This window comes from Ananas comosus, linkage group 8 (genome assembly GCF_001540865.1).
Source record: "Ananas comosus cultivar F153 linkage group 8, ASM154086v1, whole genome shotgun sequence".
Lineage (NCBI taxonomy): Eukaryota > Viridiplantae > Streptophyta > Magnoliopsida > Poales > Bromeliaceae > Ananas > Ananas comosus.
This window is the reverse complement of record NC_033628.1, coordinates 7,051,794-7,078,335: the sequence shown is the minus strand read 5'-3', so window position 1 is coordinate 7,078,335 and position 26,542 is coordinate 7,051,794. Positions and strand designations below refer to the sequence as shown.

General features: G+C 39.5%; 1 protein-coding gene and 2 long non-coding RNA genes across 4 annotated transcripts; all 3 read left to right on the top strand.

Moving 5' to 3' along the window:
* Window positions 4,502-5,245, top strand: LOC109713891. Its single transcript, XR_002217202.1, has 3 exons — window positions 4,502-4,720; window positions 4,957-5,047; window positions 5,145-5,245. It is a non-coding gene; the product is annotated as an uncharacterized LOC109713891 (long non-coding RNA).
* LOC109713889 (thaumatin-like protein 1b) lies at window positions 11,305-16,132 on the top strand. 2 transcript variants are annotated; one of them, XM_020238168.1, is made up of 4 exons: window positions 11,305-11,606; window positions 11,721-12,070; window positions 12,306-12,670; window positions 15,483-16,132. In XM_020238168.1, exons 1-4 carry the CDS (start codon window positions 11,552-11,554, stop codon window positions 15,658-15,660), a joined length of 948 nt encoding a protein of 315 aa, XP_020093757.1. In that variant the 5' UTR covers window positions 11,305-11,551; the 3' UTR covers window positions 15,661-16,132. The 2 variants fall into 2 exon arrangements, with proteins under 2 accessions (XP_020093757.1, XP_020093758.1); XM_020238169.1 differs by having other exon boundaries at window positions 11,308-11,606; window positions 15,486-16,132.
* On the top strand, window positions 17,847-22,676 carry LOC109713890. The gene is made up of 3 exons (XR_002217201.1): window positions 17,847-21,362; window positions 22,152-22,259; window positions 22,423-22,676. It is a non-coding gene; the product is annotated as an uncharacterized LOC109713890 (long non-coding RNA).

Here is a 26,542-nt window from a genome sequence, read left to right as displayed (position 1 = left end):
TTTGATCAGCGCAAAAAAAAGGGGAGAATGAAGGGGTCGAGGAATAAATTCACCCATAAAATTAGTCGGAAAATTGGTGATGCTACTCTTCATTATGGTTCGGAGCATCAAAAACCCTAAGAAGAGCAAGCGAAAGAGCAAGGTGCGTTCGCCTCCTCCTCCTCTTCTTCTTCTTCTTTTTCTTATTCATCTCGCTCAAATCCCCTATCCTCGATTTTTTGTTCGTATTCAATTTCTCATTTGTTTTTTATGTTTTTCTTTTTCTTTTTGGTTGCTGTTTTAGGGATCTAAGAAGGGCGAAGCTTGTAAGATACTATCTCCCCGGCATGTTGCGCCACTTTTGGTCAAAGTAACCGAAGCGTGGCGAGAGGAATCATTGGACGTGGTTCGTACATTGTCCCGAAAGCCTCGGAACTTCTGGAAGTGGGTTTCGAAAGTGTTTAAGGAGTTTTGACATTGATCGAAGCGAAACCGGACTTAAGCAAAGCCAAAACTGCATTCTGGACACTGTGTACCGGTACTAAAGGTTGGTACCGGTACCTCATAAATAAACTGAGAGGTCTGCTCTCGAGTTTGGTCACTCCGAGGCTGTGTACCGGTACCGAACTAGGCGGGTACCGGTATTGGGGCCGCGTACCGGTACTGCATTGGCTGGGTATCGGTACGTACCCTGCAGTAACCCGAAAACAGCTGCTCTCGGGTTTGGTTCTGTCAGCCCGGGTGTACCGGTACTGGACTTGAGTACCGGTATTGGAGCCCGTGTACCGGTACCCTATGTTGGTACCAGTACCCAGTGTTGCGAACAGCAGAATGCGAACTGCTGCAAATAGAAATAATTGGAAGGCTTGTTTGCATTTGTGTGAGCTTATAAGAGGACCCCATCTCCTCCTCTCTTGTTCACAAGCCGAGAACACTTCTCATCACTCTTTTCTCCCTCTCTCTCTCTAGAAGCTCTTTCCTAAGTGTGATTGGTGGAGATTGGAAGGGATTTGAAGGTGTTTTAAGACTTTTTGGAGGTGAAGAGCTCTCCTACAAGGTGGAGCTTGTGGTGTTCAGAGGCTAAGGTAAGGTTTCTTGCAATATCTTTGTTAGGGTTTGGTTTTATACCTAAAACACTTGGTTTTGATTTTCTTGCATGAAAGAAAACCTAGGAGAAACCTTGGAATCACATGATGAACTCATGTTGTTCATGCTATGAAACCCTAGGGCAAGAATTAGGGTTTTCGCGGATTAAGGTTTATAGTTAAATTGACCCTTTGTAAACCTAATTGAAGGTAAAACCGACACGGTGGGCAACTCAAATTGGAGTTCCTACCGGCATACGGCGAGTTGTTGAGGAAAAGTACCGTTTTTGGTTCGTTATCCTTGGGTCGAGCCGAAACGACATCCATAAATCGTGAGACTTGGATTCTCACACCTCGGCATCATAAAGAGGTGGGGGGCGCTATCCGAAATAATCGGATTTCCTTTTATATCTATGTTGCTATATTGACCATGTATGTACATGTATAGAAATCATGCATTATAGAGTAGGGTGTTTTGATTACTCGAATCCTTGCATACTCTCATGGTAATTGTAGGAAATATGAGATGGAACATAGTTGACTATGTGCATGAGGATTGGGTTGTGAACAATGAACTCTATAGTGCATGACAATATGAACTTAGAAACATATATAGTGACATGGAAATATGGCATTTGGATAGTGTATTGGGAACATTCATGACATGAGTGTAGGGATTGGTATATTCGTTGGCATTGTTACCACTAGTTGGTAGGGTATCCTCAAGTTGGAGGATTGGATCATACTCACATTACGTCTGTCGGCTTGGCAGTGGTCGCTACACCCAAGCAGTGGTCTCCGGAGTTCTTCAGGTGGGTTAATGTAGCTACCCAGTAAACGGTCCCCAATGGGTTGTAGCGGTGCTCCTCATTTGTGGAATTGGGTTGTGAGTCGGGGCTCAACCTTCAGGTTAGTCGGTATGATTGGGTTATGAATCGTGAATGGCATGCATCATGAGTATAGTAGTTGCTAGTACATGTTTATTATATCTGTTTATTGTATCATATTGCTAAGGCATAATAGCATGCTAGTTGTTTATAATTTGCGAACCTTTCTACTTATGCCTGCTTAGACCTAGTGAGAAAATCGGCGGGGTCAGCGGCCGAACCCACTGAGAATTTTTGTTAGTTCTCATCCCACTTTGTTGTAGGGCCTAGCACGAGCGGAGCGGTCGAGAATCGCGATAAGGGCATAGCGCCCTAAATAGTAGCCTCCTTTGCATTAGAGTACCATATATTATATATTGAGACATGATGTATTTTGAGAGAGGTTACTTTTGGATGATGTACATGTATCATGAGGAAAATGATGTATACCTTGTAAACCAAATGAATGTATTTTGGTGTTTAAATGTAAATGTTCAAATATGGAATGTAATAGTTAGTATTTCTCTCTTACTCTTGTTTATATTATCCACGCACAATTTATGTATGTTGATTATGTTTTACCTCGGCAAACTATATATATATGATGTTGTTGAGCCTTGGGCGGATAGGGAAAACCTTGTCCGTTCGGCGGTCCGTCCACGTGCCCGAACAGACCAAATTGGCGGTTGCGGGGCGAGGTGCGTGACAAAGCTGCTGCTTCTTCTTCTTCGGTGCCCTCATGTAAGGTACCGGACTTCTAAAATCATAAAGTTACGGTGTACATTCGGTTGGAGAGCCATTAGAATGGTTTCGGTGAAGTTCCGGTTAAGTTCGGAAGCATTCGGGCGTTTCGGTGCGCGTAGGCGCAAAGTGGGACCCGAAAGGCTATGTTGGGTCATGAACTAAATCCGGCGTTAGCGTGGATGAAAGGATGATGAAAACATGCTCGAAAACATGTTTGGAGAGTCTCGGTTCGATTTGAAAAGAATCAGAGGTCAAACAAGCGAAAACGAGCGAAAACGGAGAAGAAACGGTGAAAAAGCTGGAAATTTGGCTAAGTCCTAAAATGCAGGAATTCTGGACCTACGGAGACCAGTTCATCAAATCCAAGGATTGGTCCCCTATACAAAAAAATGCCCCGCGAGGGGCAGTGCACTAAATGCATTGTTGAGGGATTTTTATGCAATTTTGCACTTATGAGAGTGCATAGAGCGGGGGATTTGGGTCTTTCTCTCTTCTCCCTCATTTTTCAACCCTATACTCTCCCTCTCTCTCTCTAGAAAGAAAAGAAGGAGAAGAGGAAGAGAAGAAGAAGAAAAAGTTGGTGGAGAAGAAGATCAAGAAGAGGAGCTCCATCCTCTTCATCTTCTTCCTCAAGTGGGAGCAAGCTTTTGGAGGTAAGCTCTTTGCTCATTAATGGTAGATCTTTAATGGTTGGTTTAAATACTCTAAGAATGAGTTTCGATGAATCCTAGGATGCTAATTAGATGGATTATGCTTAAATCCAAAGCTTTAATGGTGGATTTTTACCTAGTTGCAACCTAGGGCTCCAAAATGGGGTTTTGGAAAATCTAGGATTTTGATCTAAATTGAGTGGTTGTAAACCTAATTGCTAGGTGTTTAAACGCGTTGGCAAAGTTGGTTCGGCGGTTCATCGAGCCGGTGCAAAGATATTGAGGAAAAGGACCTTCCGGCATTCGTTTCCGCCTGAAGGGCCGAGGTAGCGTCCATAAATCACTGGATCGAATTCCGAGCATCGTAACAAGAAACCGAAAACCTTTAATTTCCGGATCGCGGATCGGAGGTCGTTCGGTGGTTGCGCGTGAATTGTGTCGAGCCGAGCGGCGTGCGCCGCGGGAGGCCGATTGCGAGTGACGACGAGCAATCGGAACGCTATAAAATATGGGTGGTGACCATCCCGAAGCAGTTGAACTACTCCCTATGTCTAAGTTATCGTTGATCAAGTTGCATATTGTGATATCACATTATAGGGTGCTAGATGGTATTGTTACATGTTATAGTATGCTAGTGGTAGTGTAGTGTTATTTGCTTAATACTTGTACCTAGTATGCATGAGATTGGGACATTGTAGTATCTTGAACTTTGCAAAAATTGTAAAGTTGGAAGTGGGGTTGAGAAGTGGCATGTAACCACAGGTCTTAATATTTGTAAAGGTGTTTTGGGTCACTTTTGAGAGCTATTAGACTTTTGGATGTAAGAAAGTGCGTCGTCGAAGCGATTCCTAAACCTATTGCATTATAGTATACTGAACTTTTGCAAATTGCGGAGTTCGAGTATGTGGCATGAGTGGTGGAACTATCCTACATGTTCTAAAAGGCTTGGACAAGTTTTTGAGCAAGTTAGAGAATGATTGGAAAGCTAGAAGTGAGAAGTGCATTGCAATTGCAAAATTTGCAATTTCTGCATTGTTGTACCGGTACAAGCCTAATGCTGTACCGGTACAACAAGCAACAGCAGCTGTAGCTGCGTGGCAGCAAGATTGTTTTGGTCATTTCACCTTACCTATCCATCCTTATCTCCCCCAGCTCGACCCAGCTGATGCTTATCACTAGTAAGCTCAGGGGAATAGGGTTTTTTTCAGTTCCCCACTCTCTCTCTCTAAGATCTTCCTCTCTCTACAAGGGTTCGACGATTTCGCTCGTTTTCGTCGCATCGTGCGTTCTTCGCTGGTGACGAGCGTTGCAGAGCCTACGTGGACGTGTGGGGGAGTGTTTTGGAAGCATTTTCGCAGCCCTAGACCAGGGAGGTGCTGGTTGGAAGCTTGAGAAGGTATATGACTCGATTTTTCCGTTCACGGCGCTCTATTAGTCGATTTGAGTATTGATTTCAGGTTTTTGCTTCCAACTGCTTTAAACTGAGATTTCAGCAATTAAATATGAGTTAGTTAGCTGTGAATGAACCTCCTTAGACTGAGGATATGCTACTTTGAGGCTTAATTGAGTGAATTAGTTCATTATGAAGCGAATTTGGAATTAAACGCGAGTTATTGCCACAACTTGATACAGGTTGAGCTTTTCTCTTCGCAGCAGGTTTACGAATCATATTAAGCTATTTTGGTAACCTGGGAGGCTGGTTTAGAAGGTGTTCTAACCCGAGGTAAGCAAGAATTTCAGTTAGGAAGCTGAAATTGCAAGAATTTGACTATTATAGCTTATAATCGACTATATTGATGCCATTTTCACGTTGTTCGCAGCGAGATTGCAATCGAGCCTTGAATCATCTTCAGTTGGCATTGGAGATCAATTGGAGGCTTAATTTGAGATACCAATGTAATCCGAAATAGGGAATTTAAGTTACTACCTAGTACTTGTTAGGTCCTATGTGTTGGCAAGTTTCGTGGGTCGAGTCAGAGTCTTGAAGAAGTCCGGAACGAAGTATTGAAGATCAAAGAATTCAAGACTTCGAAGAATAGGAAAGGATGCAAAACACGCAAAACTTGAATCACGATGCGTAGGTAAGTTTTAAATCTTGTTTATGGTGATTCATACTTATTTATAGATCTTAGAATCATATTTTCAAGTTGTAATTCATTAGAAAGTTTCTAAGAGCTTGTAAAACTCGAAACAATGCATTTTCAGCGAAAATTGCATTGTTGTACCAGTACAAGGATTTTCTGTCCAGGGTACAGCCATCAGCGTTGCGCAGAGAAGTTTGATGGTTGTTCCGGTACAAGCTTCACGCTGTACCGGTACAAGCCCTGTTCCGGAACAAGCTGAAGCTATCCAGGGTACAGGAGCTTCGCAGAAAAATCTTCCGTCATGGTGTACCCTGGACAGTTTTCCTTGTTCCGGTACAAGGTGGTGATTTTGGAAAGAAACTTTCTAATCCTACTCTGTTTTGATTCTAAAGTCTATAAATAAGCTATAGGGGTTCTCTAATTGATTAAGCATCATAAGAATACATGTTTGAGAAACTCTAGAGGCTCGGATTTCATCTAAAACCTATTTTCTACAAAAAGCTTCTTTTAGATCAAATCGAGATATTGAAATTTGATATTAATNGATTACGTGATTGATAGAGAATTTGGGACATGTCACCGTAATGTTGATGCTTAAGTAGAATGAATCGCTATAAAGTAGAGAACATAGATACATGAAAGTATTTATAATTATATTCAATTCAGTTGAATGACTTATGAACAAGTGTAGGATACACGTATAAAAACCATGACATTGACTCTAAAGTAGAGGACCATGACATGCTTTGGGACTATGTTAGTAGCGCCATGATAGTGAAAGGATTCTAATGTCAGGTGTAAATTAGCATTACTCTTGCATGCTTACTAACCTAGTGGATTCTAGTTGTGGTTACTATTTGTTATATTGAAATGCCGATCGAGGATCGAGACTGAGAACATTGCAAATGAAAATATGATAATTGAGACATGTGGACAGTGGAATATGCTTGTTTGCCATCGTGCTCATTCGCACACGCTTGTGAGGCTCGCTCCCTATAAGCTAGCACTCCGGAGTTGGCCTACCGACAGTTGCTCGCCCGTGAGGGATTGGGTGCCGAAGTGGATTGCCGTGGGGAGTGTATACTACCACGGGGCCATTAGGCGCAGCGCAAGCTGGACTACCTTGAGTAGGTCCTTATGGACGAAATGAAAGTTCTAAATGACATTTGACAGTAATGAATGCTTACCTGTTACAGTAGAGATTTACATATTCGTGCTTATGTTCATGTTAGATTCATTACTGCAGAGATTATGATTCCATGTTGACTACATGTTCTTCACCTGTTAGTATTGCATATATATATATCATGCAATTATTGCTTTTACTTTCATTTAGTACATCATGAGCCTACTGGTGTAATTCGCCGAGGCTGGCGGCTTACCCACTGGGAACTATTGTTTATAGTTCTCACGCCCTTTTTATGGTTTTTTTTCTGAGCCATCTACAGGAGAGGCTAGGGATCGTGGCAAGGGAGTCGCGTCTAGCTAGACATTGCTAGGAGCATGCTAGTCGATCACCTTGCTACTCGGGCTACAGCTGAGGGTGATGTCCCTATGTATAGAGAGACTGCCAATGTATCTACTTTTGTAGACCCGTGATGTATATGTACTATTGGGACCAGACTCTTTAGTTGTGATACTTTTCTGTTAGTTGAGATTTTAGATTTTATACTCCCTGTTCTCTTATTGTGAGTATTGTGGATTGTACTTTGCTCTGATATCAGGATAGGATTATTTTATATTTTTACTCCTATCGACTTGTTTCTTGTAGACGCCTTATATACTGCAGGTGTATGGCGGGTCTGTGCACGTACCGGATATGCTTCCGCTGGTACCCGGGCGTGACAGACATAGTGTTGTGAAATCCTATAATGACATGATTAATGTGGATTAAACTCTAGTTAGTGTTGAACATAAAGAACGAGTGACATTTGGACTAGTGTAACTGTTATGCATAATAGGGTATTAAATAGTTGCATTTCCATTAATTCTGGCATGATCCTTAGTAGTGTAACAACATGAGTTGGCACTTGACTTAGGATGCATGAGAATAGGGGAATTGTGACCTAAAATCCTATAGTGGTAAAGTAAATAATGAACTTAACCTTGTGTTTACAAGAACCAAAGAATGAGTGGCATCTAGATAAGTAAATAACTTGACGAGTGGCATGAGAAGTAAAGTATAGAGGAAACACTTGTTGCATGTTGAACTTAGGGATGAACTAGTTCCCAAGTGATGTTGTCTAGAGTGGTAGGGTATCCTCAGCGACGGGGATTTGATCATACTCATATGTCTGTTCGAAGCTTGAGGTGGTCGCTCCACGCAAGCAGTGCACTCCGGAGTTGTCATACGATAGGGATAGCCTTTTTGGGTCCCGCAGACGGCCTCGGGTGAGTGAGTAGATTCTCACCATGTGTGAGCGGTTCCTCACCTACGAGATTGAGATTTAGTTGTGGTACCTATATTGAGAGTTGGGCGAGTGAGCGGATCCTCCCCTTTGAGACTAGATTGGGAGTTGGGTGAGTGAGCGGATCCTTACCCTTGTTATTGAGTAGATTGCATACTATGTAGAAGTTCCATGCATTCATTATTGTTGAGGCATAGTAGCATGTGTAGGTTGCTTATTATGTTGTAGTCCATACATTTGACTATTCAAGGCATAGTAGAATACTTGCATTCTCATGGTAGCTAGCCTTTACTATGTAGTGCATGCATTCATTATACTGGATTAAGGCATGATAGAGTACTTGCACTTTTCTTATTGTTATCACTTTCAAGTTGCCTATCTATCTATATATCTGCTTATGCCTGCTTTGACCTAGTGGGAAAATCGGCGGAGTCGGCGGCCGAACCTACTGTGAACTATTCATAGTTCTCACCCCACTTTGTTGCAGCGCCGAGTACGAGCGCGCCGGTTCAGGATTGTGGTAAGGGCTTAGCGCCCTAGTGGTTGTAGTAGCTTACCTTCCGTTTTGCATTAGAGCCACCTGGTATATATATATGCTCGAGAGTAGATGATGTATAGGTGGTGAGGTATTTGGATGATTGTAAACTCTATGTTTATGTTTTGGAAGTCTAAATGTAATCAATGTATTAAAGGTTGAATGAATGTAATAGTTAGTATCTCTCTTTTATTCACTTGTATATACTCTATTTGTGATGCTTGCTCTTGGTTGTTTAGCACTGATTGTGCTCTCGCTATTGTTTAGCCTTGAGCGGACAGGGGAGGTGCTGTCCGTCAGGCGTCTGTTCGATGCGCCCGAGCCGGACCAAATTGGTAGCGGTCTCGGGGCGTGACACCTCAGCATTTGCTAAGGTGACGACGAAACCCTAAATTTTTATCCTATTAATCATTTCATTATTAAAAGATTGGATTTTTAAGTAAGTAAAGTTGTACATGGAGTCCCCTTCAACCATAGGCTATTCTAAATAGATTAAAAAAATCAAATTTAAATCTACAATTTTTAAATTTCAATTTTTTTTGTGCAAATTTGAAATTTAAAAATTATACTTTTAATTCAAATTTAAAATTTTGATTTAAATTCAAGTTTTAAATTTTTTTCAAAATAAAATTTAGTAAAAAATATATATATATGCAAGTATCAAAATTTTTTTTCTAAACAACTTTAGAAAATTACTTCAAAAAAATCACTTTTATCTAAACTCAACTAGATGCTCTACAGCTTTTCACTAAAATAAATTCTCCAAACCAAAATTACTTCTACAAAAATCACTTTTTCATGATGAATATACAATTAAGATTAGCCCTTTGGTTTGTCCTCCTCTTCGAGCAAAGTTTAGTGTTTTTTTTTATACAGCCGCTTGCTGCCAAAGCAAAGGTAGAAGAATTATTTAGTATTGAAAAGCAGCTATTCAGTTCTCACACTGAAAATTTAAACTTGCTATTTGGTAAATTTCACTTTGTTTGAAGTATATGTAATACAACTTTTACTAATTATGCAAGTATAAAATTTATTCTATAATAAAATGTATGTAGTACAACCTTCTGAGATGGAGCTTTAGCTTCTTTCTCAATTTTCCTCAAAATGTTTGTAAGCAGCATTTTATCCAAGTACATATAAACATTCTTTATAAACGTTGTATGTATGCATTCATGACAATCATGCAACGAAGATTAACCCTTTGATTTGTCTTTCTCTTTGATCAGACTTTGGTGGAGATTGTGTTCACTTTTTTTTCCTATCGCTTGCTGCAAAGAAGGAATCATTTAATGCTAGAGGTAGCAATATAATAAAGGGTATGAAAATACGTCAATCTCAGATTACATAGAAAAACAATGTAAAGTTATGGTACATATAATATATCTATTCTGAACAATATTTATAGTGCACGTTTATAATATACATGTATACAATATATAGTAGAATTTTATTTTGGTTTTGATTAAATTTTATTACCAAAAATTGATAGATATATTTGTAGCTACTTTTATTTATTTTTTGTGGCATACTTTACTGTATAACTTAATATAGTTATAAGCTTTTCTAAGCTTCTATTCTAAGCTTCTCCATATGTACTATTATGTTACACATATCACGATGAGTCGGTCGCGATATAATTTTTGAGATACCAACGGAAATATAAAAATATATTTCTATATGTTTTTATCCTAACTCTATTTTATTGATGTGTTACTTTCTTTTTTGGCATTTGATACATATCGTTTTATACCCTTCAATTTTTTTTTGCACTATTTAATTTATTTATTATATCTATTAATATAGTAAATAATGTTGAATAGTCTATTCAAAATACTTTAGAATTTACGTAAATTTTTCACAGCTAAGTGCAGGTTTTACTAGTAAAAGTTATAACCAATGTACTATGTGATCCTCGGTACGAAAAGGATGCGTAGTGTGAAACCAATCTAATAAAAAAAAGGGAAAAGCATGGGGGCAACTTTATGCTTTTACATGCAATTGCAAGGCAAAATACCAAAGAAATTAAAGCAAAAAGCAGGGGAGCCTTGCGGTCTATAAGTACAGGCACTAAGGCTCAAACTTAGTTCTCCCCTTTCCTGTTCCTCTCCACTCCCGTCCATTTGCCTAGTGGACTTTTTTCGAAAATAATTCTCTAAAATTTCGTAATTACCAAATTAATTTTGTGAAATTTTTATTTGTAAAACTAACCCTCCTCTCGTTACCTCAGCCGTCACATCAGTATTTCTCACAAAGATGGTGACTCGTTCACCGTCTTTAGGTCTAACGTCTTGAAGGCGGTAAATAATTCACCGTCTTCTCTAGGAGTCAGACGCTAAAGACGGTGTTAACCGTGTGTAGTGGAGCCCAAATGAGACGGTGAACTACTCACCGTCTTATATGTGTTTTAGCCCCCCTCTCGAGAACTTAGCGAAATTAGGCTGGGTGGAGTTCTACACTAAAGACACGGATTTGCTCAGGGGGCATAGATAAGGCGGTAAACGAAAAACCGCCTGATCAGAATGCCTAGATAAGGCGGTAAACTATTCACCGCCTTTGTCAAGGCGGTAAACGAGTGATCGTCTTCCGTAGACACCTAGCGCCACGCGGGGAATTACTGAGAAGGCCTTGCGCCACGCGGGGAATTGCTGAGAGGGCGGTGGCCTCGATAAGACGGTAAACGATTTACCGCCTTCAGAAGGCGGTAAACGAGTCACTGTCTTCTCTCTGAGAAGGCGGGGGGAATTGCTGAGAAGGCGGTGTCTCGAGAAGACGGTGAACCATTCACCGCCTTCAAGACGTTAGACCTAAAGACGGTGAACGAGTCACTGTCTTTGTGAGAAATGCTGATGTGGCGGCTGAGGTGGCGAGAGGAGGGTTAGTTTTACAAATAAAAGTTTCACGGGATTATTTTGCTAATTACAAAATTTCATAGGGTCATTTTCGAAAAAAATCCTGCATAGTTTATGGGTGGTGCTGCTACTGCTTCTCCTCCTCTCCAATATTTTTTTCCCTCTCCTCTGCTCACATTCCTCCTCCCTGACCGCCATCTACAACCTCTCCAAGAAACCCTGCCTCGGCTACTGCTCCTCCTCCTCCTCCTCCTCCTCCTCCTCCTCCCCCTCCCCCTCTTTCCTTAATAATATATCTCTAATAAAAGGGTTATATAAAAACCGATCCATTGTCGATTACTCCACTCCAAAATGAGCACAATTTACTCCGTCAGTTTTTGGCTGCTTTTCTTCGTCCTTGTCGGAGGTAATTTTCTTTCTTTGTAAGGTGATCAAAAAGAGGTCGATTCTTCGGGGCGTTTTTTGTATCATAAAAAATAAAAAAAAAAATGCGCGCATGCGTTTGTTAATGGTAGCGCAGCTGGGGAGGGCACGACATTCACGTTCGTGAACCGGTGCGGGGGCACGGTGTGGCCGGGGGTGCTGTCGAACTCGGGCAGCCCGCAGCTGGAGAGCACGGGATTCGAGCTGGCGTCCGGAGCGTCGCGGACGTTCGTGGCGCCGACGGGGTGGTCAGGCCGCTTCTGGGCGCGCACCGGCTGCAACTTCGACGCCTCCGACCGCGGCTCCTGCGCCACCGGCGACTGCGGCTCCGGACAGCTCCAGTGCAACGGTGCAGGCGCCGCCCCGCCGGCCACGCTCGCCGAGTTCACATTGTCTTCTTCTGCATCGTCTTCCTCCGCCGCCCAGGACTTCTACGACGTCAGCCTGGTCGGTCTAATTGTTCTTCTCTAAAATGAAAAATGAAAAAAAAAAATGTAAAAAAAAAAAAGAAAAAGAAAGATGCGGATGTACGTGGATTTGAATTAAATTTTAGAGTTATGCCCCAAAAAAGAAAAGAAAAAAGAAAGAAAAAAAAAGACTTGAAATTGTGACTAATTTAGGACTGCCTGCAGTCCTGCCTAAAAGTGTAATTAATAAGCTGAGAGAGAATATACTGGGGCAGGTAGACGGGTACAATCTGCCGATGACGATCGAAGCAAATGGCGGGACGGGCGGCGGCGGCGGGGGCTGCGCGGCGACGGGGTGCGCGGCGGACCTGAACAAGCGGTGCCCGGCGGAGCTCAGGGTGGGGGAGGGGGAAGGGGAGGCGTGCCGGAGCGCTTGCGAGGCCTTTGCGAAGCCGGAGTTCTGCTGCAGCGGGGCCTTCGCCAGCCCCGCCGCCTGCCGCCCCTCCGTCTACTCCCAGATGTTCAAGTCCGCCTGCCCCAAGTCCTACAGCTACGCCTTCGACGATCCCACCAGCACTTTCACCTGCTCCGGCGGCGCTGGTTATACCATCACCTTCTGCCCTGCTTCCTCTCCTCCGAGGTACACTTGTAGAACTCTTTACCTTCATCAGAATATGCATATATGCAATATTCTTTTTGTATCATCCTTTCATTTCCACCAGAATAATTTGCTTGGTTGGCTTGTGTCTTGTTGTTTTTCTTTGATAGACATGTTTTAGTTCTTAACATGATTGACTAGATTAAAAAATTTTAAAGAAGTAAAAATATATTACTTTAATTTCTTTTTTTGTTTTTTTAATTGCTGTCGTACAAATATATTGAATATAAGGATTCTAAATAATTTACCATCTAATTCCATCCTCATTTACATAAACTCTCTTATGCAATCTGATTTTCTTTCTTTATTAGATTGTTCTGCCCTCAGTAATCTATGGGTTTATGGTCAATATTTGGATTACATCGGTAAAAAAAATTATGCAGTACTATAAATAATAATGAAAACGTTCTCCATGTTGGCAATTATTCTTTCGAAAAAACTTAAATACCCCTATGGTTTCACAATATCTCACTTTAATACTTTATGGTTTAAAGTATATTAATTTGATACTCTATGATTTCGTTTTTATTTTTTTATTATCGATTTTATTAATTTTTTTTTTTAAATTAGTGAGAAAATTAAAACTAAAGCGTATTAAAGTGAATATTCGAGAGGTACCTAAAGTTTTTTGTATATAGTTTAACGAAATATTAACGAAAAAACTGACGAAAAAATAAAAATAAAATCGCAAGACACTAATGTTACACACTTTAAATTACAGGCCACTGAAGTAAGAAAGTGCGAAAACACATGGTTCTTATTTAAAATTTATTCTATTTTTTTCCCCATCCATCTTTTATATGCTTTTGAGACTTAGATAGCTGTCTCTCTGTGCTGCCTTCACATTGTGACTAGAGAGTAAAAATGACCAACAAATAAAAAAGAGAATTGTAAATCTTGTACTTCGATTCGAAATTTGAGAATTTTATTATTATTTTTTATAAAATTTTTATTTTTTTCTGTTTATTTTTAAATTACTTGTTCATTAGTTAAAATAAATTAAAAAATAAAAAAAATTAATTTCTAAATAGTTCTAATAACGTAGATTATGTCCAATAAAATCGGTCGTCGAATTAAATATTTTATTATTGAAAATAATTTATAAGTACAAAAGCCTTCGTATTTTTAAAAGTATAGATGTGTGGCGCGCTCTCTCTCTCTCTATATATACATTTGTCTTTTAATAGGTTGTAATTAATATTATAATCCCCTGCATCACAATATAGTAGCCCACACAATTACTATTTTTTATGCGTCAATTAATATATATGAACCTCTGTGAGTGTTTTTTTAATGCTCTTACTATATATTTCATGGGTCAAATGGGTTTGGGGAAAGTGAGAAAGGACTTACGAATACCACATGAGATAGGAGGAAACAATAAAAGGTGAAAGCAAAAGAATGGCTTTTACCCGTTTCTTATTTCTCTTCATTATATGAATTTTTTATTTTTGTATTTATTCCATCCTACATTTTGAAGGTTTCCGCCACTACATCGTTGTTCCTTTTATCGTTTGATTTGGGGTGAAGTAAAAAATTAGTTTTTTTAGGAATAGAATTAAGTTCAGGATTAAGGTGAGGTTTGATTCGGGGTTAAGTAAGAACTAGTTATTTTAGAAATAGGGTTAAGTTCAGGGTTAAGGTGGAATTTGCGTAATTTTATTTTTTGTTGAGAATTGGGTTTATTTCAGATATAAAAAAAATAGTGTTTCGTTGGGGGAGATAGAATAATAAGGATATTGAATTATTATAAATAGAAAATAATAATTTTATCCCAAGTTCTATATTTGAATTTAAATTTTTTATTTTATATTTTAAAATTTCAAATTTAAATAGATAACTTTTAAAATTACAGAATTCAAAATTAAAATTTATTTTTAAATCTCAAATTTAAAATTTAAAGTTACAAAATTTAAATCAAATCTAACAAATATAAAATTTCAATAATTAAAATTAACAATTTAAAATTGAAAATTAAAAATTTAAATTTCTAAATATTTAAAAATATTAATATTAATTTTAAGATTACAAATTATAAATTTTTAAAATTTATAATTTAAACTTATAATTTTAAAATTATATTAAAAATTAAATATGGGTGGGATTAACTTTAATCCCACCCCTCTAAAATCTTGTTTGGGGTTAAAGTGGGGGATAACCCCCTTATTCCCTCCTTTAACCCCGAACCAAAAAAGGTTTATCGTTTGGTTCGGAGATAAGTAAAAAATGATTATTCAAGAAATAGACATAAAATGAGGCATAAGCGAGTGTTAGACTAATTTTGTGTTTGGATGAAAAGTAGATTTTTTCTGTGAATAAAATTTATTATCATATTTAAATATAAATAATATGTATTAGTATAGTATAATTAATAATTTTATAATAAAAATAATATATTGTAATATATAACATATTATATTTATACCATTTAGTTTTAATTCAATTTATAATTTTAATTAAATTTAAAATTAATAATTGGATTAGCATTATTCTACCAAAATAGTGAAATAGTAAATTTCAAGTTATTCTAGAATAATCGGAAATAGTAAAATTTGACTGTAATAAAATATTTCGGTGAAAAAGTATCGGTTTGACGGAATAGTGGGAATAACGCTTATCCCCGCATATCAACCAAACGGAAGTTAATAAGTTGTCCAAAAACAGTGTTTGCGGGAACAATCTTTTGACATCACATTTTGTTTGGTTGCTTTTACAGTCTAACAACGCAGGACTAATCAATTAAAATATCATGACCTCATTAACTAACTAAATTTTTTATTCCTTTGTAAATAAGTAGTCAGAAATCGTCGAGAGATTCCCCATCTACTCCGAAAGCGACAGGTGGTGTGATGCTTGAAGATGACTCTTGGCTTGCAAGCCTCGCCACCGGAGAAGCCAGTACTGCTTGGCGAGACGTCCCCTTCATCCACCAACCCTTCCTTATCCTGTTCATCGTCTTCCTTCTCCTCTAGTCCAAAGGAAATGCTTTTGGTCCGTCCGAGTCGTCGGCTACATATATGACAAATATTTTTTACAGGACATCATCAAACTGAGACCCATGGTTCGCCCACTTTCTCTCTCTAGGGGATGTAATGCGAAGAAAAGGAACGGTGGGGTGGGAATTCCAACAGTCAATTTAATGGAGGGAGGGGAGGGGCGAAGTTTGACCAAATTAAATCACATCTATGTAATCTTTTCATGACTTTTGATGATGTATTTATATGCCTAGATTTTAATAGATTTGTGGTGCATGGGCAACTGTATTTAATTCATAATGGTACAGTGATGGGGTGTATAAAATTGGTACAAGGGTGGGCGTTTTGATGGGCACATGGGGTGTCGTGATTAAAGCATGCACGGTTGGTGGGGAGGACGTGGATTTATTTTATTAAAGAATTACAATTTAAGTTTCCTTTTCTATGGAATGTGCTGGAGGTTAAAGAAGAACAATATTGAGTTTGCTTTTATTTGCTTTCCTGGCGGAGGAGGATTATCACTTTGGCTGGAAAAAATAACAAAGCATGTGTTGTCGGTACTCCGCTCTGTATTCAGTCCGGCCAAGATTTTGGCTCAACTTTACTAAGTAGGTAGCCAAAGAAAGCTCAAAGCCAGCAGTCTTTTATGGGAGCCCTTGGATCACCTTGTATTCATTAGGTATTTATGAAGCTAATCTATGCCTATTTATACCTATTCTATTAATTCCCAAAACTTTTGCTGACGTGGCATAATATTTTTTGTTTTAGATTTAGCATCTCTTCATCTCCCCCACGCCTTCCCCTCCGTTATATGAATCATTAACGTTTCATGAATTAATAGTAATCTATATTAACGTTACATCAATTAATAGTAATTATAGTCATAATTGATTACTGGACCAACTTTGAATACGTCTTAATTTGTCTTTTCATAACCTCCATTTCATTCTTTCATTTTGTTAATTATTTTTATATGGAATCTATTTTGTTTATTTTTTAAAATATATTTAGCTAATATGTAAAATAATTATATTTTAAATTTAGAATCTTAGTATCAATCATTAGCCAATGTAAAACACCGAATTTCCGAATCATGATGCTAACTTTGATCGAATTTGTTATGGATTTTATGTTGGCATATTTCGTGAAGTAAGTCGGAGTCTTGAAAGTTTGAAGAAGAGGAGATGAAGATCGAAAACTCGAAGACTCAAAACATGAATGCACAATGCTCGGTAAATTTAAATACTATTGATGATGATTTATAAATATTTAAAAATGTTTGGAAGACTTAAGATGGTTTTAAAATATGAATTTAGACTAGACTGAGCCTTTCAAGGTTTGGGGATCGGTCCCTGAACTGAGGGATCGGACCCCGTAGGTCCTCTCTGCGTAAAGAGATGATGCAACCTGTCCCTGAGATGAGAGACCGGTCCCTGTAGCAAGGTTTTTTAGCTACGCAACGAGAGACCGGTCCCTGAGATGAGAGACCGGTCGGTTCCCGTGGCATGTGTTTTCTGCTACGCAACAAGGGACCGGTCCCTGGCTTGGAGGACCGGTCCTCGGGGGACCGGACCCTTCGGAAGGACCGGACCCTGAGACCGATTTTTGTTTCTAAAAATCAGGTTTTCAAATCCTAGTCTATCTCTAAGTCTTTTAAACTTATAAATAAGATGTAGAGGTGTTTCTAAAATATGGCTAAGCATAGAATATCTTTTTAAAAAATTCTAGAAATTTGTTGGGTGTTCTCTTTCTTTCTCGAACAATAAGTTTCTATTGGATCAATTCTTGAAACCCTAATTTCTTGTTCTTCATGGAGAATTGATCCGGCTATTGCTTAGAAATATCTTCTACGGTTCTTTCATGATTATCTAAGCAATAAATCATCATCGATCGTATTGTTCTTGCTCCGGACGGAGTGTCCTCGTGGATTCGAGTGGGCGTCGTGGATTCGGCGTGATCAAGGCTTCGTGGATTCGAAGTGTGGACATTTCGTGGATTCGGGACGTGGCGTTCGTGGATTCGGACGTGGGGCGTGGACAACCCGTTGGTGTGCGTGAGATCCGGAGAAGATAAAAGAGAGGTTTGAGTCCGTGGATTCAGTAAATCACCTTGTAATCTTTTATTCTTAATGGATTGTTATCGCGTGTTGGTCCCATTATTTTTTACTCCAAGTTGAAGTTTTTCCACGTAAATCTCGGTGTGATTTTTATTTTTCGCATTTATTTTTATCGCATTGAGATTTGTGGTTTTTGGCCATTACACCTATTCACCCCACTCTAGATGTTAGATACAATCTAGATCGATCATTGGGCTCCCTCAAAACTTATAATTGGTACCAGAGAGGAATCTAGATAAATTGATATCTAATGGTCGAAGGCGGTAACATTAATCGACCACCTCTCTTCGATGGTACGAATTATGCCTATTGGAAAGTTTGCATGAGAGCTTATTTAATTGCAATCGATGAGCGGGTATGGCAAGCAATCGAATTCGGTTGGAAGCATCCTACCGAAGTCGTCGATAATGCTACCGTTCCTAAACCGCGAAACAAGTGGACGAAAGATAAAAACGAGTCATCTTCGTTTAATGGCAAGGGCATAAACGCTTTTTTTAATGCATTGTCACAAACGGAGTTCACTCACGTTTCGACGTGTAATACCGCCGAGGAAATTTGGGATACTCTACAAGTTACGCATGAAGGAACTAGCTTAGTAAAGGTTCAAAAATTACAAATATTAACAAGTAAATTTGACTCGATTTTTATGGAAGAAAACGAGACCTTTACCAAGTACTATACGCGTCTACAAGACATTGTTAATACATGTGCGAACTTGGGAGAGAAAATCCCGAATGCTAAAGTTGTTAGAAAAATTCTTCGGACTCTTAGCAAAAGTTGCCGCAATCGAAACAGTAAAGCATCCGGACGAGATGAAAATCGAAGAGTTAGTAGGTGCTTTGCAAACTTATGAGATGACTTTCCTACTAACCAATCTTCTTCCAAGTCTTTTTCTAAAAGTACAGGGATTGCACTCAAATCTACAAAGGAAGAAGACGATGACTCGGATCCTGACGGAGATATTTCGCTCGTTGATTTTGAAAATCAACTGACGCTCTTAACGAAGAAATTTCGACGGAACTTTCGGAAAAACAAAGCTTCATCCTTGAAACAAAATTTGTTTTCTAAACAATTTTCGAGTTCTAAATTGAATGACAAAAAACTTGCAAAACCTTCTAAAGAAAAAAATGATTTTGAAGGGGAAATCCAATGTTACAAATGTAAAGGCTACGGCCATATTTCCACGGATTGTCCTTCTAAAAGATCTTACAAACAAAAGGCTTTACAAGCGAAAACTTGGGACGATTCTCCTTCTGACGAATCGACCTCAAGTGAAAAGGAGAAAATTAATGTTGCTTTAAGCTCTCAAACCTCTATACCTCCCTCTTCGACTTTTTGTTTATCTTTAATTATTTCTGACTCTTTTGTTTCCCCTTCCTTGCATGAAACGTCGAGCGATGATGGCCAGAGTGAGGGGGAGTCGGATGATAAAAGCTTGGCCGAGGCATACCAACAACTTCTCGAGGAATCAAAGAAGATGACCAAGCACAACAAAAGGCTAAGAAAACGACTACTTGAGCTTGAAGATAAGAAAACTGACTTGAAGAATGCATCTAAAACTCTTGAGGAGGAAAGGGAGCAAGTATTGAATAATAATACAATTCTCCAAGAGAAGCTCAACCAATCGGAGATAACGATCAAATCACATCAAGAAAAGGTTGGTTTTCTAGAACAACAATATGAAGAAATTCGTTCATCCAATCAAGTTTTGACCAAACAAGTTTATCAACTTAAATCCGACATTCAAATGTTTTCCCCGGTTCGAAAAATCTAGACCATATGCTCGGATTGGGTCAAACGGATAAACTTGGGCTTGGTTACGAAAGGACTTATGTTGAGAATGATCAAAAGGCAATTCATAAAGTCTCAGCAAATTTGAAATAGAAAATTTGCCATAGATGTGGTTGCAAAGGACACATAAAGAAATATCAACCGGCATTGTCTAAGCATCTATCGGCATCTTCCAATACTTGATTTCCCCCACGGATTCCAAAACAACATCAATCGAGTCGCGCACCTCCGATCAACCAAAAGTCAAAACAATCGGTACACAACTACAACAAATCAAGACAACCGATAATCCAACAAGTTTGGATTCGAAAAGGTGATATCTTTCCTTGTCTTAAGTCTTAATTTGTATTTGACTTTATGTTTTGCTATGATCGGTTTTAGTGCATATCTATTGATCATTGCATTACATGTGCTTCAGATTTTTTTCTGGATCATTTCGTGATTAAACATTAAATAATGTGTTGAACGTCGATAATTTACATTCATTCGTTTTGAACTAATTTCATATTAATTATCGGTTTCACTTTATTATTACTATTTATGAAGATAATTTATAATAGAATATCTTAATTCTTATATTCATCAAATTTGAGTAATCATGTGTGATCTTTCGGCACTTAACTTATCTCGGTTGTATGTGTTGAATTTGATGAATGAAAATTTGCTAATCGACTAAAACTTGTCAAATTTTCTTTCATATAAGAGATTGCATAATTAAGGGGGAGTCATGTATAAAAATATAATAAAAAGGAGAAGAAATACTCATATGCGTAAAAGATGTGGAAAAAGTTACATCCTAAAGGGAGTGTGAAAACTACCACCACATGTAGGAAAGATCTACCATCTCGGTCATTCGGTAAATGTGTGAAGTTACCACATGAAATTCTACTGCATAACCGAAAGGTTGAAAAAAATGTTCATATTATATAAAGAGTTTTCGGTGTAATAAGGTGGTTTAGTAAAAAGATGCTCAAAGAGCCACCCCTGGTACATTATTGCTTGATCTCGAATTTGAACGTTTATACGACAAATTTCTGTCATTTGGTGAATCTTCATAAGTCATCTTTATAATCCGTTACATCTTGATAGATTTTGAGTCTTTAGATTATTTTTGATGACTTGATTTTGAAGTATATATCGATAAAGAAATTTTAGTATATTTTACCTACATCTTGGTGATCTTGTAGTGAAATTCTTAATTTCTATGAAATTGATGTGGATTGAATGAAGTCTATGTGAATTTATCCTATTCATGCACTAACATTATTAGTACTCTCTCTATTTTGGTACTTTCTTTTGGCAATTTTTGACAAAAAGGGGGAGAGAGATAAGATTTTAGATTTTTATGAAAATGAATGAATTTCAATTTTTATTGATCATTAGACGCATGAACAAAGGGGAAGAGATTTTCATTTTTTTTAACTAACTTTGTTCAAGGAGAAAGTATTCTTTCTGCAGATTCTTGAAAACTTCAAGACTCCTTGTGTTTAAGTCATAGAGTTTGTTTAGGAGTTGCAAAATTGTAATTTTGTATTTTCTTTGGATTTTTCACTCGAGAAGTTCATTGTTTTGGTGATGGAACTGAATTTTATTTTGTTTATTGGTTGGAGAGTTGAGCGTTGTGAGTATTTTGATGTATTTTTGAGTTTTGTCACGAAATTGCCAAAGGGGCAGATTGTTACGGATTTTATGTTGACATAATTCGTGAAGTAAGTCGGAGTCTTGAAAGTTTGAAGAAGAAGAGATGAAGATCGAAGACTCGAAGACTCAAAACATGAATGCACAATGCTCGGTAAGTTTAAATACTATTGATGATGATTTATAAATGTTTAAAAGTGTTTGAAAGACTTAGGATGATTTTAAAATATGAATTTGGACAAGACTGAGTCTTTCAAGGTTCGGGCTCCCTCAAAACTTATAGAAGTGATCAAAGTGAGGCATGAGTGTGATAAGTGACGTCTTCGGGTTGCTTTGGAGGCATGGGGATGGTTTTCGAAGTAATTGGGTGTTTTCAGCGCAAACCGGACTCGAAAACGGACTCCAGAACACTGCTGCTGCTAAATTGCAGAAGTGGCATTGAGTACCGGTACAAGAGCAATGCGGTACCGGCACCCAATTGGGGTGTTGTTCCTCAGTTCTCGGGGTTCGGACACTGAGAGGCTGAGTATCGGTACTGAAGGTGGGTGCCGGAACTCTGTGAGCTGCCCGAGAGGTTAGTTCTCTGGTTTGGGATGGCGCACGAGTGTGTACTGGTATTGTGTGTCTAGTACCAGTATTGAACTGATTGGGTACCGATACTAGAACTAAGTATCGGTACTCCAGGATGGGCCAGAGTTGCGTAGCTCTCAGGTTAGTGGCTGGTACTGGTACTAGAAGCCTTGTGTACCGGTACTCCAACCTGAGTACCGATAGTCAGCCTATAAATGACTGAATTGTAATGAATGAAAGGGTGATATGTGAGGGGTACTCTAAATGCAATTATTGGGGTCTATATAAAACCCCAACCCTTACACCTACTGTTTACATGGAAAGGAATCCTCGTTTCTTCCTGCTTCTCATCTCTTTCTCCTTTTCTCTTTAGAATCCTTTCACTTGTAGGCTTTGGAGAAGGATTAAAGGTGGAAAACTTGGTGGTTTGGTGGAAAATAGGCTCAAGAACAAGGAGGGTCTTGTGGAGCAAGAAGCTAAGGTTGGTTTCTTGCAATTTCATGTTAGGGTTTGATTTGAATACCCTAAATTGGTTAGTTTTGAGTTTCTTGGATTTCTAGAGCTTTGTTTATGCTATGAAATCCTAGAAAATTTGTACTTTGGTATCATGTATGAACTCTAGGGTTAAAAATGGGTTTTTGTAGGAATGGAGATCCAATATGAGTTTGATCTCTCATATTTCTAATTGAAGGTTAAACCGACGCATTGGGAGGCTCGGATCGACGTTCCGAAGAGTCGACGGCAAGTTATTGATGAAAATCCTTATTTTACTTTCATTGTCGTGGGTTGAGAGGAGTAGATGTCTAAAAATTGCGGGACTTGATTTCTCGCACTCTGGCATCTCTACGAGGTGGTGGTGCTATCCGAAGTCTTCAAATGACCTATTATGTTTTTGTCATCTTGTTGAGCATATATGTTTGTGTATAGTGTGGCATTCATGCATTGTAGGGTTAATATTATTATGTGGCTAAGATACGGGCAATCTTATGTGCTTTCAATGTAGAAAATATGTGAAGCAATAAAGGACCATGACATAGAAACCCTATGAATGTATGAAAAAGGTATTGGACTATGACAATAATAAATAAGATGACATTGTGACTAAACGGAATGAATAGCATCAAAAATTATGAATGCAAGACAAAGAGAAACTATGCGAACTTTGTGGCAATAGTGACTTGGTATCCTCCAAGTGAGAATTGAATCGTATTCACAGATAGTCTGAATGCTTGAGGGTGGTCTGTAATATACCGAATTTCGGTAAATAAATATCGAACTTTAGTTAAATTGACCAAAGTGCGAGGATGGTACCCTTTGGAAAGTCCGAAGATATTAAAATGGGTAAAAGTGCGTTGTGGGAGGTTTTCGAGAGCTAAAGAATCAAAAATCTGCATTCTGCAGGTTTTGAGCTCTCGGGGACCGGTCCCTGGTGGGAGAGACTGGTCCCCGAACGCGTGAGAAATGAGAAAGCTGAAAAATCGGCTAAGTCCCAGAAAACCAGCTCTCGGGAACCGGTTCCTGCGAGGAGAGACCGGTCCCTAAGAGATCGGTTGCATCGTGTGGGAACCTTTGCTGCCCGCGGGGTGAGCTCTCTGGGACCGGTCCCAGGTCAGGGAGACCAGTCCCCGAGCACGAAATCTGCCCAGTTCTGGCAGTGTAATAAAGTGAAAGTTGAGGGGTATATTTGCAATTATGCAACCCATAGAGTTATGTATGAGGGGTTATGTCACGCCCCGGGACCGGCAGGGGCCCTCCCGGTGGCGCGCCCAGACTCACCATATGTCAACACATATAAGGCGTCTAAAACAACAGCGAAAAATGAGACCAAAGATAATCTACATCTAAAGATATCAGAGCACAGATAGATCTATCATCTACAACAAGGTAAAAGAAAAATACTAAACAATAAAAGCGAAACATATAGTTATACAATATCTGTCCAAAATGGTATACGAAAGGGTAGTCTCTAATACACTGGTACAGCTCTCAACCTCTCCAAAATAAAAACATCGAGAGGTAGACCACCTATCAACTCGTCACTCTCCGAAGAGCTAGCTCGAAGCAACGCCCTTCCCTCGGTCCCTAGCCTCTCCCGGCGTGGAAGGCTCTGAAAGAAAACATAAAACAGAGGGCGTGAGAACTATAATTTATAGTTCCCAGTGGGCAATTACTTACCTCAGCTCAATGCACCACTAGGCCCCAAAAGAAAGGGTAAATCTAAAAAGATAGCAGCAATAATGAATAAATTGCATTTATGAAAGCATAATTAAAATGCTAAGCTACTATATTGCAATTAAACATGGCATTAATATGATACACCTTTACTTTGTCACAAACAATATGTCCCTACATGGCCACAGGTAAATGTCACGGTTTACTTTATAAAGTTATGAAGATCATGCTTTATCATGGCAATAATATATGTATGAATGCAATAAGCAATATCTCCTAGCATACTACATGTATGTATGTATACTCAAGTGTCCAAAACTATGCTAGAAGCAAGTCAAAGTAATCCAACTACTACTCTCTATCTAGTAGTGATTATAACATACTCAACACCGTGTTGATTTCCATTTCCAATTAAGGACCTACCCAAGGTAGTCCAGCTGTGCCGCCTAAGTGCCTGTGGTAGCCCAACATTCCTGCTCTTGGAATGTGTCTGTCCCACTCGACCTCGTATGCTTCTCAACACCGCACGAGCGAACATAGATCGCGTAGGCTAACTCCGAAGTGCCGGCTTGTAGGGAGCGACCCTCACAAGCATGTGCGATGAGCACAAATGGCAAACAAGCGTAGTTAAGGCTCAAGTATCAAACCCTCATATCTCAATCATGGCAATAGCTACTAGTAACCCAACGGTCTAGCTCCATGTCACAAAGTGATATCCAAATACTCACTTGCTTAGTGCCTCTTTATGACACTTAAGCATCACACTTAAGCTCCCTCTCCTTCACCTCTAGTACAAAAAAGGGAAAGCTTTGAGGTAAGCTTTGACCCCTTTTATGATAAAACCCTAGAATGAGAACCAAATGACCTAGGAATGATTTTTGTCACGCCCCGCGACTGGCAGAGGTCCTCTCGGTAGCATGCCCACACCCGCCATATGTCAACACATATAAGGCGTCTACATCAACAGCGAAAATAAAAGCAAGAAATAGGACAAATAGAATAATAACAACTAATGATATCAGAGCGAGTAAAGTTCTATCATCTAAACCAGAGTAAAAGAAACATAACTACACAACAAAAGTAACCATGAAGTAGTACAAAATCTGTCTCAAAGGTACATAAAAGGGTGGTCTCTAGTACACTGGTATAGCTCTCAACCTCTCCAAAATGAAATACATCGAGAGGTAGACTGTAACGATGTGAGTTCTCGAAATCCGAGAGTTGCGCTTCGTCCCGAATAGACTAATGGTCGAGTTTATAAGCTTTGGAAAAGCTTAGGATGCACGAAAATCGAGAAGTGCATTGGAATGGAGTCCGCGAGAGCAAATAATGCAATCTACATTTTTGGGCTGAGATTGCTCTCGGGGACCGGTCTCTGGAGGTGAGAGACCGGTCCCATCAGCCGAAGGCTGTGGGGTTGCTGATGCAACCGGTCCCTGGCAGAGGAGGGACCGGTCCCAGCCTGCGACACCAATGAGAAGAGCCGAAAATCGGCTAAGTCCCGAAGGTTCATCTCTCGGGAACCGGTCTCTCTGAGAGGAACCGGTCTCCCGAGGACCGGTCTCTTAGGGAGGGACCGGTTCCCGAACGCCTGTCCGCGGGGGAAGGCCCCGAGGACCGGTCCCAGGTCGGGGAGACCGGTCCCTCCGCGCGCAGAACGCCCAGTAAGGGCTGTGTAAGAGGTGAAAAGTTGAGGGGCCTTTGGGGATATTGTTACAAAATGAGAGAGGGTATTAGAGAGAGATCTTTTCCTCTCTCTCTCACTCCCTCAGCCTCTCTCTCTCTCCCTCTGTTTGTGCAAGGGAGAAAAGAAGGAAAAGAGAAAGAAGGAAAGAAAAGGAAAACAGAGAAGGAAAAAGAGAAAGAAGAAGATGGAGAGGAAGGAGAAGAAGATCTAGAAGGAGATCTTCACCCTCTCCTTCATCCTTCTTGAGCCATTGGAGCTCTCTCGAGAGGTAAGTTTCATGGCTTATTGTAATAGTTCATTGTAGATGGGTTTTTAAACCCTAGAAATGGATTTGGAGGAACCCTAGCATGCCTCTAAGATGATTTCACCCTATTTCATAGATCGATTTGGTGATTTTGAAGTTAAGGGCATTCTAGGGCATCCATGGGGGTTTTTGTAAATAGATGAGTTTGATATCATTTGACCCTTCGTAAACCTAATTGGTAGGTAGCGAAACACGTTGAAGAAGTCGGTTCGACAATCCGACAAGCCGTTACGAAGATATTGAAGAAACGGGCGCTCGGAGCTTCATTTCCGCCTGGGAGGCCGAGGCGACGTCCATAAATCGTGAAATCGGGTCCCGAGCACCGTAGCGGCAAGGCGAAGATCGCTAGCACTTGAAACTGCGAAGCGGCGCGCTCGAGGGGAGCAACTATGAGATCGGGCCCGAACGGGTGCCGGGTGCCGCGGGAGGCCGATTGCAAGTGTTGACGAGCAATCGGAAAAGCGAGCTAAGGTGGGTTGTGCTTACCGAAGCGACTAAGTCGCCCTTTATGTCTTAGCAATGTATCTCCATGTTGATGCATGTGCATGTAGACAAGGACAAGAAATGCATGATGAATGATAATGCATAAAGTAAAGGCTAA

Excerpts from the sequence above, each read along its gene's own strand:
- LOC109713889 (XM_020238168.1), top strand. The coding sequence starts at position 11,552 with ATGAGCACAATTTACTCCGTCAGTTTTTGGCTGCTTTTCTTCGTCCTT. Across the intron at positions 11,607-11,720 it reads TTTCTTCGTCCTTGTCGGAG|CTGGGGAGGGCACGACATTC; the intron begins GTAATTTTCTTT and ends ATGGTAGCGCAG. Across the intron at positions 12,071-12,305 it reads ACTTCTACGACGTCAGCCTG|GTAGACGGGTACAATCTGCC; the intron begins GTCGGTCTAATT and ends ATACTGGGGCAG.